This window comes from Anser cygnoides, chromosome 10 (assembly GCF_040182565.1).
Source record: "Anser cygnoides isolate HZ-2024a breed goose chromosome 10, Taihu_goose_T2T_genome, whole genome shotgun sequence".
NCBI classification, from domain to species: domain Eukaryota; kingdom Metazoa; phylum Chordata; class Aves; order Anseriformes; family Anatidae; genus Anser; species Anser cygnoides.
The window spans coordinates 7,364,651-7,383,786 of record NC_089882.1 but is presented as its reverse complement, the minus strand read 5'-3'; the positions used below and the strand labels follow the sequence as shown (position 1 = coordinate 7,383,786).

The 19,136-nt window shown below is 46.8% G+C and overlaps 1 protein-coding gene across 2 annotated transcripts in view; it reads left to right on the top strand.

Annotated features, from left to right (window-relative positions):
* Nucleotides 1–19,136, top strand: part of LOC106035461 (uncharacterized) — a 43,477-nt gene that overhangs the window by 7,586 nt on the left and 16,755 nt on the right. The window contains exons 1-7 of one of the 2 annotated variants that reach the window (XM_048070424.2): nt 7–770; nt 1,692–1,955; nt 6,422–6,581; nt 8,319–8,410; nt 9,425–9,657; nt 16,307–16,543; nt 17,915–17,992. In XM_048070424.2, coding sequence (XP_047926381.1) covers nt 1,940–1,955; nt 6,422–6,581; nt 8,319–8,410; nt 9,425–9,657; nt 16,307–16,543; nt 17,915–17,992 — 816 coding nt within the window. In that variant the 5' untranslated portion in view covers nt 7–770; nt 1,692–1,939. Of the gene's footprint in view, nt 1–6; nt 771–1,691; nt 1,956–6,421; nt 6,582–8,318; nt 8,411–9,424; nt 9,658–16,306; nt 16,544–17,914; nt 17,993–19,136 lie in introns of those variants that run through there. The other variant, XM_013180274.3, reaches the window with a different exon arrangement.

The following is a 19,136-nucleotide window of genomic DNA, read 5'->3' as shown; positions in this document are numbered from 1 at the left end:
AACTGAGGTTATCTAATGGGGACGCAGGCTAGGGGTGGTAGGAGAATTTGAAGACATGTGCGGGCACTGGGCTGGGCTTGTATAATCAGCTAGTTTTATAATGTTTAAGAAGTACAATAGGAGTGCATGAATTAACACCCAACATGATGCCCTACAGCAAATTTAAAGTTATGAAAACAATTTCTGTGGTTCTCAGTGCTGTTCAGGAACCTCCTTTGTTGCACTGAGCTCAGGCTGGGGCTCTGACCTGTTTTACGGCAGCGCAATGGGAGCAGGAGCACGGGGACAGGTTCAGCACTGGCCGGTCTGGGCTCACATTCCCAGTATTGCATCGAGAAATGGAATGATTCTTTTTGTTGCTTTCAGACTTTATTGTAGGTTTAAAAAAACAATCAGCAAGAGTTTGTCCCCCGAAGGGCTGTTTGACTGGGGGGTGAGCTGAGTCTTGATTAGTTTGCCCAGCTTCCCGTGGGTCTATAAATGCCAAAGTGTCCCTACAAAGGAGCCATTTCAAAATCAGCAGTGTGGACTAGGTACCAGGGTCTGTTCTCTTCCTTATGATCTCACAGGGGGGCTCAGCCCACCACACCAAATTCTCCCATGACGTGGCTCTCTGCGCCACGCACGGGGGAAGATCTTCCTTCAGTTTCACCAGCAGGGCCTGAAGATACAAACCCATCCTTGCCTTCTCCTTCGCCATTTCTCTGAAAGCTGCCCTTGTTCAGAACAAAGATCGAGATAACTGAAAACAGGCATAAAAGCAGACGTTGGTGAAAGTTGCTCCGCAAGAGATAAGTGCTAGCATTCAAGGCTTAGTTGCAGCCAAACCCATCTGGGAACCTAGATTTATCTCAGATTTCATTTTGGGAAAAAGCTACAGGAATAAACTCCTCTAAAGCCACGCAGTGCTGCCCTGGGAGGGCAGTAATGCCTAACATCCAGCTCTCGCTGCTGGCTCCATCTCCAGATGGCAAAGTGCTTTCCGGAGGACAGGCTGTTATCCCCATTGTACAGAGGAGGAGATGGAGTCACCAAAAGAGGAGCAGCTTGCCCAAAGTCACCTCCAAAGCTAGTGGAGGGAGGCTTAGGTGGCATATTAAAGCTCTTAGCCTCACCAAATACTCATCTGAAATTTTAACTCCCAATCCAAACGCAGTTTGCATTGTTTTCCACGGGGGCCGCAGGTCTAATACAGCTGGCTGTTTACTAACTTACAGACTGGAATAATCTTAGGTATGCAGTGAGTTTGGTCTTCATCTTGTTTGTTTTGATTAATAGCAATCTACTGAGTGTTGGGACTTTGTTTGCTTTTCTTTTACTCTTTTGTGCTGGCGTTTACTTATTTTCCATTTATACTTTCCCATTCTATTATGGGGGCAGCAAAATGTCTTGTGTTGCACAAATATGGATGAACTGACTTTCCAATGCCCGTCTGTTTGGCAACCTCATGTCCATGGGCCACTTTTAAATAAGCTGGGCTTCAAAGTCCTGGGGCTCCACACCTGATGGCTCAGCCGGGACGTGTCTTCTGTGCTATGTAACCAGGAGGTTACGAAATTGCTGAGTAGCTCCTTGAGAGCCAGCAGCTTCCCAAGGTCCGGATGTGAATATTGCTCTTACATAAAGTGCAGGCACTGAAAGTTTTTTTTTTTTTTTTTTTTTTTTTTTCCTCCCCCCATTTCTCATGTCAGACACCGTTGGATCTCACCGCTGCCTGCGCCCTGGGCGGGGGCCAGCAGCAGCAGCTGGCACGGGCACAGCCCCAGCCCGGGGCCACCCTCCCCGCGCAGCCTCTCCCTGGGCTGGGGCTGTGCCTGGCCCTCGTGTGCCACACTGCGTCGTGCTGAGGAGCGGGACCCCTCGCCAGACACCCGAGCACCGCAGCGCTACGGCCAGCAACCCCGCGGCAGCATCCTGTGGGTTGGGGACGAGAGGCATCATGCATTATCCTGCAGGTAACCTCCCCTGAGTGAGTAATTTCGGATGCTTGTTTTACACAAGTTTTTTTCTGCAGCTTGCTGTGATAGCTGTGTATGCCTGGCGTGGCACACACAGCGAGAGGCTTGCTGTCTCGTTTGGCTGTTTTCTAAAATCAACAACTGCGCGTGGGAATCTGGGCTGCTCTGAACGCAGAGACTTTGTTCTCTCGCAGCCGGATCTGAAGCCCATCGAAGCTGTCAGAAGGCTCCCCTCAGCGCCTCGGGCTTTGGAGCCGACTGGCAGCGTGTACCACTGCCCACACAGCACCCTTCGTTGTATATGAAAATAAAGGGATGCTTTGCATGTCCTCTGCTGGTGATTCCAGAGCCTCCCTGCTGCGGGTGCTCAGCTTGTCCACCCCTTTTCTAGTGCCGGAGCCCACAGAAAATGTGTCAGCTGGTGTGGGTTTCCTTGCCTTCCCCTCGAGTTCAGGCAGAGTTTAGCACCTTGGCTCCTGCTCCTGCAGCCTCCCTGCACCGGCTGCTTCCTCTCCCTCCTCCTCCTCATCCTCCTGCTCCACCCCAAAGCCACCACCTCGCCCCGTGCTGTCACTGCAGGTTTTGTGCTGAGACCAAGCTGATAAACGCAGCTGATGCTGGATGGCTCTGCTCAGGACCGTCAGTTAAATGGGCAGACACTTGGGTCTGGTCCATGCTGCCTGCCCTGCCTGGGCTACAGCACCTCTGAGGTGTGTTCACACACTAAGACAAAGTGGTGAGCATCGTGCTAAGCTATTACTGATGCCTGAGGGGCTTTGGTAAACATGACAGCTGGAGCTGGTTGGGAAGATTTGATTAGACTTCCGATTCCAAGGTTTCAAGAGATTTCCTACTGTTTAGTGCTAAGCATCTCCTGCCAAAGTGCTCGGCTCCCGAGGTGGTCGGTGGAGCAGCTTCAGTGCTCTGCCCTGCGGGGGGAACTTTGGAAGCCAATGCTGGGGCTCCAGAATTGATCTAGAGACTGGAAGGTGACGTGAGGATGGCCCCAAATGGGAAACAAAGGCTCAATCCCACATCTGTGGATGTGGCATATTTGCTTTGTTTTTGCCAAATCCATTCTGACTTTTTATTTGTTTCTCTCCGTGCCTTCTTCTGGACAGCCCCCTGCAAACAGCACCGTGTCCTCCCCTTCCCTGGCTGAGCTCTCCCCCGCCCAAAAAAATGACATCTAAACCCATGTTCAATGCCACTTGTGAAGTAGCAGGATTTTCTTTTCTTTCCTATATGCATGGAAAAGATGATGCTCAATTAGATGGGAAGGGGAAAGCCACGTCTGTTCATAGCAGAGCCGTGGGGAGGCAACCAGGCAACACGATTTAGTGCTTAGGGTGGTTCAGCTGCTTTCCTAGGGTTGTGCAAAACCATGCGCTGAAGGTGAAGGGCTTTTCCCAGAGTTACACAGGGGGGAAAAAAAAAAGAAAAAAAAAAAAAGTAGTTGCATAAATGTTCCTTGACTTAGTGCTCAGAGCCCTGAGTGCAGCCTGGCCGAAACTGGCAGGCAGCCCCGGCCTCTGCTCTGACTTGTCGGACCCTTGCATAAAGGAAGGCAATTCTGACCTCTGCCGTTGGCCCAAAGCACCATCTGGGCTGTAAAAAAAAAAAAAAAGGGCAAAAAGCCCAACCACAGACATCGCTTCTTGAAACCATTGTATAATCCCCGATGTGGCGTTGACTTTGGCACGCGCCGCGTGTTCCCTCTCTCTGCGAGCACGTCCTGGCGCTCGCGAGGGGTGTTATAACACAGGTTACAAAACAGCTGGAGGTGTCTCTTCCGCCCCTCGCTGAGTGGCAGGGCATCCTTGTCTGTTACTCATCCAGGAGTAGAACATGTTTATTACTATAAACATGCTTTTTTTTTTTTTTTTTTTTGCCCACCCACGCTACATTAGCAAAAAGCCTGGGAGTGCTTGGCAGGGCGGATGATGGAGAAGGCAGCTCCCGACATCTGGCATCTCACAGGCCCAGAGTGCGAGCCCCAGAGGCTGGGGAAGTGGTGGAAACGTTCCCAAAAGGCACGGCGCCGTCGCACGACGCGTAGCTGGGCTGAGGGGGTCTGCTGAAGCCAGCGAGCTAGCAAGGTCTGGGGAGGGCTGGTTATTTCTGTGCTCATAGTTATAAAAATGCGGAAAGAGGTGTGAGCCGCCCCTGATGGTGAGATACCTCCGTGAGCTGTAAGTCAGGGGCTGCAGTATCTATCCTAAATCTGCCTTCTCTCTGTGTCAGGCTGGGCTACTAGCAGGGGCGCAATGCTGTCTATATGACCTCCAAGTCTGCTCCGTTCTGGCAATTCCCCTGTAAAAGGAGCATGTATTTTGTGTTCGTTGTCTGCTTTCATGTTGTTTCTGATTTGGGTAATGAAAATGACTGCAATTGTCCCAGAAGGCAACAGTGTTGTCATCTCAGTAGCTACAGAAAGCTGAGATAGCTCTGAGAAACAGACCTTTGGGGAGGTTTAGACCTTTCCCTATTCCCAAAGACTTGATCTTATTCATATGGTGCATCTTAATACCAGGGGAAGAAGCACTTCCCAGCGGCTGGAAGCCCTGGTGCTCGTTTGGTGTGGGGCTGTCTGCTGAACTTACCTTCAGCGTGATGTACAGAGGGGCTGTAGAAGAAGGCACCCGAAGTGCTCACAGCCATAACAAGAGGATGTGGAGCTGCTCCATGTATCCATCTCAGATTTACTCCCTGAAACACTCCGCCAGAGGAGACAGTAAAAAAAGAATAAAAGGCACCCTTCTGTCATGCTGCCCCTTGGCTAGAAGCTAACACCAGCTCATCAGCAAGGCTGCGTTAGGCCGCCAGTCAGCAGCAGTGTTGATGGGTGGCATTTTGAGCAGATAGGAAAGAAATGGAAAAGAGAGAAGTCAGAGGCATATATCTATCTCCATTTTGGAGTCTGATCCTTTAATGATCTGATTAAAAGCAGTTCCTAAAATCTGCTGTCGCATTTGCCTTTGTGCAGCAGCACAGCAGTGCACAGCAGTGCAGTTTCACAGCAGTGGGCTGTGGGGGTTACGGGCGTGAGGGGATGCTCTGATGTCCCCTGTGGCTTCACGCCGGGGCTCTGCCAGGAGGCCGTGGGGTGGCCGTGTGCCTTGTGCCATGTCCCACCAAAACCCATCCTGGGACAGGGACACGGTGCCTGCAGCAGCAGCCCTGCACGGTCAGAGCTTTGCTCCACAGCTGCTGGGCTAGCCCGGGCCAGTCCTCCAGAGGAAACATGTCCTTGGTTGTGACTCTTCGGCACTTAGTTTTCAAGCAGCATTTTTTTTTTTGTTTTTAATCATGGGGAATAAAATCCTGCCTGGGGCAGCCTGCTCCACCCCGGTGTGCTCAGCGCCTGCTGGCCTTGTGTCCCCGATCTGCCCTAGCTGCTGCTTCCATAGCCAGCATGTGCTCTTGCAGTTGAGGACTGGAGAGGTTTTCTGACCCGCATCTCGCTCTGTGTGGCTACAGCTCACCAGGATCCATCGTTGCCTTGCTGCTTCGTGCTGCCCTGGGATTTCTGGGGTCTCAGGGCCACGGGCAGCATTGCTTTTGTCCCTACATCAGGCTGGTCTTGATCCTGGAGAGGTTTCCCCAGGCTTTGAAATACTGATATGTTGTTGTGTGGTGCGTGATTGTTTCTCTCTATCTGAATAATTAACTTTTGGCAGGGTGTGAAAAGATGCTGTTGGGTTCAAGCATCGTTAGCTGTCTGTGCCGTGAGAAACGAAGGTTCAGGGTGTGGTGTGCCCGCCACGAGCTGCTGTGGAAGGTTGAAGGCAAGAGGGTTAAAAGGTTGCTTTCCTGCCAGGGTGTTTCCTACATCACCTACACAAAATAATGTGTTGTAGAATATCTTGATTTCATGCCATCATGGATTGGGCACTAGAAACTTTTATTTGGGTATTTGTCAGTTCGTCTGCCGTAGGACAGGTGTAATTTTATTTTGGGCATGAGCACCACAGGTTGTTCTTCGGATCCTGTGCGCGGCGGGCACGGGCACCCCCTTGGCACGCGGGAGCGGCGCTCCCTCCTTCCTGCCAAGCTGGAGGTGCCCTGGCCTGGCAGGAGCTGGTGCTTCTGCAGGGGCGGTCTGAGAAGTGCCGCGAGTTCTCCAAGAAAAACATAACCTGGAGGAGCTGGTTCCATGTGCGGCTGTTCCGTGTTCGACGTTTGTCTCAGTGCCTCAGAAATGAAAAACTTGTGTTTTTGAAATACTTGTTTCATCTCAGAAGAGGATCAGCAGTGGGGACAAAAGGGAGAAAGCAGAAGAGAGAAATGAATTAGAAGTATTTATGTTTTCTCAGTTTGAGAAAATCCCATGATTGTTTTCATATTCCTTCAAAAACCTGTATTTGCATGAAAAAAAAAAAAAACATTGTGAGGGATGTCTAAATTTCTGCTGATTTGAAAAGTTATGCAATCTTTGTTCTATTTTTTTTTTCCCATTTCAGAAACACCAGCTGGGCTTATTGCTGAGAACCTTCTCAAAGCCCAAGAAATAGCCCTCAATGACTCTCGTGTTCCCGCACAGCTCAGGAATTACTTACAGAAAGCTCTTGATGTTGCCGTTGGGCTAGACGCTTACCCGGATGCGATGGCAGCTTCAAAGAGGTACGGATCCCTTCTGAAACCTCATGCTTTTCTCCTGCGATCGCACGGACGCGTTCCTAGCCCGCCTGCTCAGGATGTGCCACATTGTGGGGGACGGAGGAAGGCAGAGGAGTGAGAGCTGCCGGCACATAAATATATATATATATATGTATTTACATATATATATACTGGTGCACACACGGGCGTGTGTGTCTGAGGGCACCCAAGGCCTGGAGGAGAGGAGGTGTGAACAAAAAGTCTAGCTCTACATTTTGTGAGGTGTTTCACCAGACGAGTGCTAACTGTGGCGACGTCTGTGTTGCACTGAATTCTTGGGAAAACAAGCAAGCCAGCCTCCAGACGGGGCTGGCTGGAAATCTCGGAGATTGAACCCCTGGGTCGAACCGGTGCTGGGATAAACAAAGGATGAAGGAAACCTGCATCAGGACCTCTGGATCCACCCTATAATAACGGTCTTTAAATGCAGCTTTTATCTCCAAGTGCTCAACAAACATTAATTAATCTGCTAACTCAATTACTCTGGTAACTAAACTAATTAATTAAACTAATTTAAGGTATCATTAATTCAGAAGTCCAACTGATACCCTCATTATTCTTTTTTTTTTTTTTTTTTTGCTACAGTATATTACCCAGCCATGTGGGGTCTGCTAAACAATCCCCATTTATCAGCGTACATTTTGATATGTGGAAAAAGCCAGTTCTGTCTCAAATTGACAATGTGTAAACTGTTCCAGGCTGTGGAGTACAGGGAGGCTGAGCGTTCGTTCTGTTGCTGAAATAATAGCTGATAGTTGTTTGACTTACGCTTGCTGTATGATAATAGCTATACATTATCTTATTAAAGTTGTTAAAGCATTTGTGAGGGGCAGAAAAGAGGTTATATGAAATGTTCTACTCTTTAAGTCTTGGATTATCTGAGTGTGGCTGACACGGGTTATGAATTCTTTCTCATTTTACTGGTGAGTGGTGGGGGGAGAAGAGGGAGAGGAAAAAAAAGCTCAAACGACTCTAAATTCTGGCCTGCAGAACTATCACCAGCCATTTCTGGTGGTTACTTTCTTCGGATACGGTGATCTAATCTGTCTGGAGGCTATGGACTTCTTCCAGTCATCTATTTATTTCCCCCTGTAATAAGCAGCATCTCACTTCAGCTAGACTTGTCTCAGGCTTGGGTGCTGTGAAATAGCATCTGGAGGTACCATGCTTTTCTTGGCAGTTTGGGAGGAAAGAGTTTTTTTTTATTATTTTTGTCTTGCAGAAAATTCAAGATTTTCATCTCTAGCCCCATTCTGCAATGAACACTTTTTTTGTTGTTGTTGGAAAAAAAACCACAAAACCAAACAAAAAACAGCCAGGGAAGCTGGGGCTGTTTACTCTGAAACAGCAAATGGACTCCTGCTTTGGACCAACTGGAAACGGAAAGATTTGTGTGTGAACAGTGGGGAACACTCGTCCTTGGCCCCACAGCCTCTGCTTGCCAAGCCCCTATGGCTGGTGCATCTGCCAGCGCCAAGATGGGCCCAGGAGCTGGGGGCCATGGCCAGGCTGCTTTTGCTTATTGCTAATCCAGGGGCTCCTAGGATTATAATTCAGTGATATTTATGATGCCTCTGGGCTGATTTTATGTTCATGCACAGGGACACTTTTTCCAGGTCTTTCCTCTTTGTTGCTGTTTTTTCTGTGAGATATTCAGATTTTGGTTGTCCCCATAATGTTGAAATTTCTTCCTTTTTCCAGAAAAATGTCACCTGGCCATGACTCAGGGGATGCTGGAGGAACCAAAACTGGAGCTGGGCTGCAGCAAGAGCACACTTCTAGCTGTTTGAATGGCAAGTTGGTCAAACAAAATGATAAAATTGCACTGTATTGTTGTAAACGAGGTTCATCATATGCTAGCCCGTCTTAGTGGGGATAGGATGAATGCTGTGGATATACTCAGAAGATGTGCAAAATTATTTTAAAAGAGAGATGGGATCTTCTTGCACGAATTCTCATTTTACATGAATTTTGTACTTCCCCATCCCATGCCTTTGTGCCTATGCACACATGCTCACGCACACGGTTGTGTGTGCTTTGTGTTCTTTGTCACTCTAATTCATGGTACTGGTCCCATCCCTTACAGAGCAGCAACGAAATCCTTCTCTTCACTGCAGGAAGGGGGAAACTCTGTGGGCTATGTTTTGGTGCTGCCTGGTAGGGGTTATGTGCTTTAGCAATGGAGGTGGTCTGTGGCCGAGCACTGTACCTTTTTGAGTAGCAATGCTTAGCCCTGGATTCCAATATAAAGCTTATTATACTAAATCTATTCCTAGATTCATTCTTCCCAGATGTTCCCATCTTTTGAGTAATATATCATCGCAGTGAAGTACTCTTATAATGTATTACACTAATACATTGTTCGAAGGACACCACTGATGATAAATTTCTTAAATGATGGTGCTGTCTAGGGATAATGACTCTAAGAGCAAATGCAAGGTAATGTAGTGATTTTTTTAAACCAGGTTCCAGAAAGAATATGGAGACATCTTAAAGCCATTTTCATATGGGGGGAATGTTAAAATATGCAATATTTCAAGCACTATTTAACAAGCACTTGAACAATAGCAGCATTGATGATAAAGGTTCTACATTTCAAACCAGTCCCTCTATTCTGTTGTCTTTTAGCTGGATTTTAGATGAAATTTTGTCAGATTCTGTTGTTAAACCCTTATCTGAAAGTGTTTTAAGGTGTGATTTTTTTTTTTTAAATGATCACTTAAAAGGTACATCTAATTTTCATTGTGAACAAAGTACAGTCTTTCTTATGGATTTATTTTTAAATTTTTGTTCTTGTCTTTTAACAGGCCAAATTTTTGAGATGTTTATTCATATGATCAGAGCCAGGAAGATTTTATTAATTGGCAAGCTTAAAGGTTACAGTATCCTTGCTATCGCAGAAGAATTGCCAGATGATGGCAAAATCTTTGCATGTGCAGAAGTGCCGTATCTCGGAGTGAACAGCCAAGAAGCATTTGATTATTCCTCAGATGGCAAAAAGATAAGCATGCGAGTGGGACCAATAGCTGACACTTTGGAGGTAAAGTCACTTGGAAAGGGAGTCTGGGAGCTCTTGTTCAGAGCAGATTAAAGCGTTTTGGGCAGATAGCGTCTGTCCTATTTCCTGCCCACAAAATGCTGGATGGTGACCCTAGTTTGCTCGCAAATATGTGAACACACTCTTCTACAGCAGTTAATTTTTATTCATGATAATGTGTGATGGGACAGCTCTGTCACACAAAATAGCTATTTTCCTTCTTAACTAAATTACTGAAGCTTTTTTATCAGAGGAATCATGAGCTCTAAATTTAGGTCGGTACGCTACAAAGGCAGAGTTTTACTGGACTTGGGGAGTTTTTGGATGAGGGTCTCTAATTCCAAACATAGCAAGCTGGCTGGATGTATCTGTGCCATGCAGGACCTGCCCTGGGAAGGACAGATTTCTCCTGATTTTCACAAGAATTGGAAAATCTCTGCAGAAGTCTGCAGTTCACCCACAGCCTGGCACTGTTTTGCCCCATTGGCAATACTGCAGGGAATTAGACCCTGGGCTTTTCACTTTCAGAGCAATGTGATCAGCTTCAGATGTGCAAACACATCAGCTAAATTTGTTTCATTCTGACCAGCGATTTTGTCCCAAGAACAAGAGAAGCTTATGGTTGCCAGCAGCTAGAGGAGTTTCATGTTTAATTACGGTTTATGGATCTCCATGATACTGCTGCAGGTCCAGCATGCTAAGAGGAGATGCCCATGCCAGGTTCATTAAACGCGTAGTCTTTCTATTATTAATGCAAACCAATTTGATCCAATTCCATCTTCAATCTGGAAGCGTCAGTGTGAGCTTGATTGTAATTTTGTTTGCATTAACAGGTACCATATTTGTTTCTAAAATGAAATGGCCAGGAGCTTTCTAAACTCTGGCTTCCATGACCTCCAAGTTTGGTAAGAAAGAAACAAAGAGCTGTGCCAAGTATATGAATAAACGAAACGTTACAGATCACCTGCAATGTGCAGCATTTAAAATCCCAGCTCCCTGCAGTGAGTGTGAAATTAATTGAATTGCTGTTGCTCTCTAGTGCCCATTCTGTGCAACTGACTTACTGTGACTGAATTAAAATATCTAGAGGCAGACAGAGTACATGCTGTGTAGAGATTAAAGAAGGGAGCAAAGACGTGAAAATTAAATCCTTAACACAGAATGTCGCAATTGATTTTGTATCCTTGGATTGCAAAGCGATGGCACATCCTGACCCCAGTTCTACAGGTACTCGGGGCTTGGAATAGCTCTTGGAGCTGAAGGGAATGGAGATGCTCGTGTTCAGTGGGTGAGACACCTGCACTGGGGACAGGTCTCTATGGCAGGATTTCTGCACTGGCCTCTGAGCTGTGTTGCTCGACCTGAGAGGTATTTTGTTTGGGACACTCAGGACTGTCATACTGGGCCTCTGGCTCTCTGGCCACAATGACTGTAAATGATGAAGGGACACATTTGGTGGCCTCTCTGGTGCCCTGGCATGCTCGGGTCACTGGGGTTTGCCTAGCTGGAGCAGGGCCAGCCTTATGGGAGCGCATGGAAGAAGCTCAGGCTGTGAACAAGTGCGCTGCCTTTTCCCTCCTAGAGAAGACCAGCTCAGGCTGGAGACCCAGTAGGCTTCCTGCATTTCCATGTGGGCATGCTGAAACGCCGGGGGATGAGTCTGTCAGGTGGGAGACGGGCTGGGGCTAGCACAGCTGAGCTCTTACAGCTCAGCTTCACGGAGGAGGTGGAAAATAACCATATTTCTGTCCCTCATTGTCTGCAAGCAGGCTGGTGTAGAGCAGAGATGGGTAAGAGTTGCTAAAGAGCATGGTGAGATTTTCTGCATCTCCTCAAATCTTTGCAACAGTGCAGGCTCCTGGGAGCAGAGTATTTGCCTTGTCACACTGGTGATTTTAAGGCACAAAAATGTGCCTCAGGCAGTGGGGTCATTGTGGCACCCCTGTGGCTCTGGCTCCTCCACCCACCACTGTGGATCTTCAGGGCTGTGAGGTAGGGGAGAGCAGTGCGAGCAGGCCACAGGTGCACCCTGACCAGCGTTTCTGAAGCCTCTCACAGCTCCTCTGCATTAATGTGCAGGGCTGGCCAATTTCCCTGTCTCTTGTCCCAGATCAGAGCCAGCTGCAAAACATCTGGGATTTTGGGCAGCCAAAGGAAGCCAAATACCAGAGAGGAGCTGCAGAGCTCAGATACAGAGTGGGGTTCGTTTGGTACCTAAGGACATGATGGAAGAAAAACACCTTTCCTGAGTGTGGGGGAGGCACTGCACAAGCTAAGAGAGGTCCCTGCCAAAGGATGTAGCTCACGCACTCCACGGCACATGTCTCTGTGCCCAAAGACCACAGTAATCTTGACATCATCTTTTGAAATATGGAGTTGAGGGGAGCCTCTCCTGGGGTCCAGATTCTGATACAGGCGCTTTCAGGGGGCATTAGCTACCTTTTGAACGTGTGCTGGGCCACAGCGTTTAAAATCCTTTCCAAACAGGCTCCTTAAATCTGAAGTCTGTTGTGCTGTGCCTGAGTAACACGCCTTGCCCTGCATCAGCTGTTAGCAACAGGCCTGATCCTGCACCAAGTGCTTCCTCTAATTCCCAGAGGACTTTGAACAATGGATGCAGGCCTGAGACCACAGGGAATGTAAACTACCAGGAAATTATTCCCATCCGTGATTTCGATCCTTCCATTTTAAAATCAAAAACACAACGCAAAAAATAACACTGTGTTTGCAGCGGATTCTGCTGATTGCAGGTCATTGTGTAAGCATGCCAGGGGTTTCTTTTTTCTTTTTTCCCTCCTTTCACCAGACAGAATAGGTGAAGAGGTTGAGCTGCAGATCTCATTTCTCCTGTTTTGCTGCTTGTGAAGTCTGCCAACAGAATCCACCTTGACAAAGTCAAGGACTCTGCGTTTAATGTTGAACTGAGTGAATAAATTATGCATGAAATTGTGTCGGAGTCTCTAGTGTGCAGAATTGCTCCTTTTGATATGAAAGGTTAATTCAGAAAGGAGTCCAAAATAGCTGGAAATTGTGGGGATAAGTGGATAGTATTCACTGTTGTGAGCTGTTATTACTAGAAATTGCATTCCCTCTCTAGCTTCCCTAGAGATTTAGCTTTGCCGGTGAATATAAACTGTACTCAATAGAATAGCGTTTAGGAGTAACAAGAGTGTATGTCCACATACAGTAAAATATTCTAATGGTGTTTTAAAAGGAAGCTGTACTTTTTCATGTATTCTGTGTACCCTAAGGATGGATTGCTATTACATTTAGGTCAAGAACAAGGCATAGGGAAGGTAATAAGTTTTGAGTACATCTTTATTACAAATACGCTGACTGTATGATCCATTTCAAAGAAACTGGACAGTCTTTTTTTTTTCTGATTGAGTTTGTATATGCCTTATGAGAGAGTGTTGCCTCTGATCAGGACTGCAGTCGGGTTTTCTTTGAGCTCTGGCAGAAGATTCATTCATGTTTTTATTCAGGATGTCCTCTCCCTGGTCTTTTGCTGTAACTATCAGCAGTGTTGCTGTGTCCTCCTCGTGCTTGCTTTTGGGGCATCTCTGCCGTGCAATGCAGTGCTACAAGGTTGTTTTGTTGTTGATGTTGTTTTTTTTCCAACCAAAAAGGATGTTAATGACTCACTGCAAGCAAAAGCATTAATTTTAGCCAAGTTTGCTCTGCGTTAAGAACTTCTCATTGCCATCTGTTACTGCCTATGATGCCTCTGTAGCAAGGAGCAGGGATTGCACTGTAAACATTCAGGAAATTAGTTTCAGCAGGATATTTTTCAGGCAGATTATTTCCTTCTGGATCTCAGCTTTCCTCACAGTTGGAGACCTTTGGGCTCTGCCTCTCTCCTAGCAAAGGACAGGCATCTCTAACGTGCTGTGAGGTCCCAGGTAGGGTCAGGCCCAGTCTGCTCAGTCACATGGGGAAGAAGAGGGTGGGCAGTCCCTCGTAAACCCCCTCATCCATTTTTGAGAGGGATGGCAGTGAGCTCTCCTGCTCTCTGATCATCTCTGCTGGTACTTCCAGCACTGAGCTCTGCAGCCAGAGCTGTCGGTAGGGCGGCTTCTTTCCTTTTTTCACTCTTTTCCTTGGTGCAGCAGAGGGTGCAGGCAATGAGGCATGCCTCCTGTGGAAACACGAAGCTCGAATGATGGCAGTATGGACTCCAAGGGAGTGATTCAGGCATTCCTTATAGGTGCCTAGTACTGCTTCTGCTACCCCTAGGACATCTGACTTTTCTATAAGCAGCTGGGGAATATGAAGTAGGATCTGTGGGGAGCTAAAATGGACCTATTTGCCTACATTTAGACACCTAAAGCCCACCCCCAGACTATCACAGCTCCTAGCAATGTCTTGTGAAGCTCTGCAAAGCACAAGGGAAGTAAGCAGGGTAGGAGCCTTCAAAGGGCTTGACAGAGCAATGAAAGGTGCCCAAGTGACCCTCGTGGCTGGCCATTCCTCACTTGATGGACTGGCCAAAGAGAAACACCTTCCAGACGATGCCCTTGCACACACGGGCAGTGCAAGGACAGCACAGGCTTGTGCTGGGTGCACGCAGAGCACAGGCACCCTCCTGGGCTGAAAGCTGGGAAGCTGAAAGGTGGTTGTCTGTATCAGAAGTTAGATAAGAAGGAGATAAGCTGTCAGCAGGTAGATGGTACGGAAAGAGGGCTGAAACGAGAAGTCCAACTAATAATACCCAAAGAGCTGCACAACTCCATATGGACCTAATGAAGTTGATGCATAAAAGCGAGATTCTTTTTCATTAGGGAGCCATACCACAGAGCAGTAGTAACATATGTTCGGAGATGGCCACATCTGCTTCTGAATATCTGCCCCCTATCTCCTCCGCCCAGGAAGGTTACAAGTCAGAAAGTAGTGATAAGTCATGGTAATTGCTTGGCTTTGGCTTTGGCTCTTCTCTCTGGAGAACGAGACCTCTAATCTCTCTTCCTGATGGACTCCTCCTCCTCGCATCCATCTTCTGACCCTTCCTGAAGTAGCTACGTGGGGCAGATTGGGTGAATTGCAGAAACTTGGTATAAGATGCTCTTCCCCCGCAGCAAAAATGTTCCTGTTGCTTTCTGCCAGCACAGCCCAAGAGGGAACAAGGGCAAAATATTCTTACCAGTCATGAGATGAAAAGATGAATCCTAGGAAATCAGGTGTCCCAGCTTTTGCTACATTTATTATAAACCAGCGTATATATGGCCTTAAGGCATTCTTTCAACATACTGTTGTAGCAAAAAATGTCCTAAATATGGACTCATGAATGCTTTTGGCAGAGCTTCTGTGCTATCAAGCATCTGCAGTTAAGCGTGTCTATCCAGGATCTCAGGCAGGCTTAATTTCTTAACCACCAGCAAGCCCACAATGACACCAGTTTGCACAATAGAATAACTCACAGCTTGACTGATCCAATTCCTGCTATTTCCTCGTCTGAATGATGTGCTCTCTGCTTCAGAAAGGCTCCTGAAATCTCTGTTTGGGAGCCATCAGCCTCACTCCTGAAAGCAAATTAGTTTTTCATATATTCCGTTGCCATTTGTTATTGATGCTTTCTCTCATACATCTCAGGGGATCGCTCATCACTCATTGTGCACAATGTCTCCAAACACAAAAGGGAAATCTGGATGCAAGAAGTGCTGTTAAAAGTTGTGGTAGAAACAGTGAGTTCTGGAAAACATAATTGTTTCTCTTTTCACTTGAAATGCCAAGACTTGAAAGCATTTATGCTTGCCTGAGATAGGTGGATGAGCCGTTGTTTCATTGCAACGCACACAGATGCAGTTAAATAGTCCCAGATGGAATCTGAAATATTCCATAGCAGCCTCTTGGGCAGCGAGTGCATTAACTGCCACAGGAGAAGGCTGTAAAGGCTCCCATCTGGTCATCCATCAACACTTTTATACATTATCATCAGCAGCCTGCTTGGAGGGAAGGTGTGCCACATTTCTGAAAATCCAATTAGATGATAGCAGCCAGTTCTCTTTTATCCGCTGTTGCTGAGCCATCCAAAGCATTTTTTTAGATTAAAGAAACATAATTTTCCTTCACAGGAGCTGTGCTGCTTTATCTCTATCGTGACCCATTCTTTTATGTGCTTTATAATTCTATTATTAATTGGGATTTCAACCATTCGCCTGCTACTGAAGTGGGACTTGCCAGTCTGCAATTCCCAGGATCAGCCTTCCGCCTCTTTTCCCCAGAGGCTGTTACAATTGCCACTCTTCGGTTTGTTGATAGTTACTCCTGTGAGAAGAGAGAGCTCATTGCAGCAGTTCGGCTGCCGCAGGGTTTGATGTGAGTCCTCTCCCTTGCCTTGATGGTTCGATCCCCTTTGACTCTGGATGTGCAGGTGTTTCTGCTGTGCCTCCCAGCACCACAGGCTGTGACGAGCAGTCCTCTTTTCTATCCCGATTGTCTTTGAGAGGTTCAGAGGTTTGGGCACCAGGGTTGCTGAAGAATTGTTTGCGAAGCATGGAAAACTCTCAACATCTCCAGAAGTAATTCTAGCTATGTTATTTTAAAAGAGCAGGGTTTGTCTGATTTGAGTTTTTATATAAAGGACATTTTAATGGCAGGGCTTTCAAACTGCAGGTAAATAATTAGTGTTTTCTCCAATATCGTTTTTTCCCAGGCATTACATGCTGAGGATGAGCACTTTGATATGGTCTTTATTGATGCTGATCAAAGGAGTGCTGTTAACTACTACAGCTTTGTCATGGATAACCACTTGCTGAGAATGGATGGAGTGATCTGTGTAGAGAATACACTCATGAAAGGACAAGTCTACCTGGAGAACATATCTGAGGAAAATGTACTAGCTGTCAGAAAATTAAATACAGTGATTAATTCAGATCCTCGTGTTGAGCAGGTTAGTGCGATGCAATTGGTTAAGGTACCTGTGTTACCGTATCTGTGGGTTTTGCAACGTGCTCTTCAAAATGTTTCTTTTGTTGGTGCTATTATCCAAGGGACCTAAAAAGAACTCAAGTTTTATTATAATTCACCTTACTTGATCTCTCTATGTGAGCTTCTGTGTTCAGCAAAGGTCCCTACTCTCTGTCTACATCATCAACGGTGTTAAAGGCGAGATAAAAGTGGAGCACTTAGGTGTGAATAATCAGCTCTACGGCACAACCGAGGAACTGCCACTGCTGTAAAGCCTTCGGGGGCTGTAGGGCACCACCAGCACAACAAGAGTCAACAAAGTCCTACTCCAGCAGGAGACAGAGTTCTTGTAGTAGGATGCATAAACAATATGCTGTGGTTTTCAAGATGAAACCAGACAACTAGACAAGGCTTTGCCTGCAAAGCTTGCTCTCGTGTCTCAGCTGTGTTGGGCTGCCAGAGGGTCTGCTGTGGCTGGGAGGGAGCCAGCGAGGATGGCCGGATCCCTGCCTGCCTGTGCCACTGGGTCAGTCCCACACTGGGACAGTTGAGGTCTGCCACTGCCCCCTTAGGATGTGGCACAGGGTCTTGGGGCTTGTGCCCAGGGGATTTTGCTATGTGCCTCACAGGCTCGAGGTTCTTGTCCATCTGCAGGTCAGACAGCCTCTAGAGGCACCTCCTGTGCTCCTCCATTTACTCTATCCTCAACACAGCTGTCAGTACCAAGAGCAACATTTTTCTTTTTTTTTTTTTTTTTCAGAAGAGGGAAAGACTGACAATGACTTTCCATGCCCTGAATATTACCGTCAGCTATTTAATGCATGTAAATAGCCCATTGTTTCCGTATCTAATATTTTAATGGTTTGACATTGGCATTGAACCTCCAGCACTGAGTGAATCTTTCACTGAAGTGTGATGATGGTATCGAGAGGCAGGTGACAAAACTCACTGAAATTCACCTAGAGGTGCAGGAAAGATGTTCCAGAGAGTGCTAAGGAACACCAAAGTGTAGCTGTTATGGTTTGCTGAGCTCCAAGAATGAGACTAGAATATCTGCCTGACAGCATTAGCTAGGCAGTGGAAACCCAGAAACCTCAGCAGCTGGCACTGATTTGGAAAATGGAGAGACAAAATTGCATTTTTTTCCTGGCATTTGTGGAAGCCAGGAATTTGGAAGAAGAATGTGAGCAAATATGGATGCCTGACGTATTTGGGTTGGAAGGAATTTCAGCTAAAGAATAGGGCAGGAGAAAAACTACCGTGGCCTGAGGAAGGAAGGTCTCTCCTTAACATCAGTGGAATTTGGGTGAAGTACAAAGCAGTTGAGAACTGTGTGTATGCATTATGTTTGCAGATAATTTTACCTGTGCAAAATGGAATGAGCATCATTCGAAGGAGCCCTGCACCTCCAGATGCAGTGATTGAAACAAAGGTGTGTATTTTCTCTCTGTGAATATCTCTGGGAAAAAAAATTTGGCTCTGCAGATGACAATGAAGTAGAAAACCAAGTTCAGATTTTGATGGTGAGGGCCCAAACTCGTGCTCTGCTGTGCCTTTGGTGCCATGCAGCATGGAGTTACCAGCTTAGGGCATGACAGGGGTGAGCTGCACTAGTGCAGGGCTACACTAAAGCTGTGAAACACCTATTCCTAGCAAAGTCTGTTGGGGCAGCCACACTGATGCTGTGCTAACCGCGTGTGCTTCTTGCCTGGTGTCTGTGCCCGCTGCTCTCCAGTCCTTCCTATTGCAGGAGAGCATGGGCAGATGCAGCTGGGGCCACCACAAGGCAACGTGGTGTTTTTGAAGTAGCTTTTTTGTCCAAAGGCAGCACATGATGCCTTCCCATGCTCTATTTTCATGGCCTTAGATTTAGCCTCTCCTGTGGAAAAGATGGTGATTTTATCTTTTCTGTAGGAACTCCATTGTATGTAGTGGGCATCATCCAGCTATAATGAAATTCCCACCTGGAATTGTAATGGCCCAGTTCTGTAAAGCCAGACTCAAACGTCTTGATTATTTTGCAGTTTGAGTGCTCCCAAATCTACATCCACTGGTAATTCCTGGCATTTCAAATCCAATATTTTAAACATCTTGTATTTTCCATTTTAATTCCAGTCAGGGGGAAACGATGTATGGCAGCTGATCAGATGACAGCTTGGTTTAAGTTATTGGCTGATATCTTTATTTGCGCACCAGCCTTGTGAAGATATTTTGACTGCACTCCACTTGAGCCAAATCCTGCCTTTGGAAACTTGTCTTAGCCTCCTTCGTCCTAGAGGCAGCTGAATCTGAGGGCAGGATTTGGCTCTGGGGGTGAAATAGCTGGAAGACTTAACCAGTTATCTTCTGAGAGGTCGTACCTCACCCATGGGAAGCCAGGTCAGGAAGTACTGTGCCCTACTCTCGTGTACATGGAGTGCTTGGTGCATCTCCCCTAGCCCTCCTGCTCCATTGCCTAGCACCTTAGTGCTCCTGTTCAGACTCATATCAGTGGGGGTAAGGACATGTTTTGGCTTGAATTAGTTATGTTTTTGCATTAAATAATGGGTCAAGAAGACATGGATTCCCGTGCATGC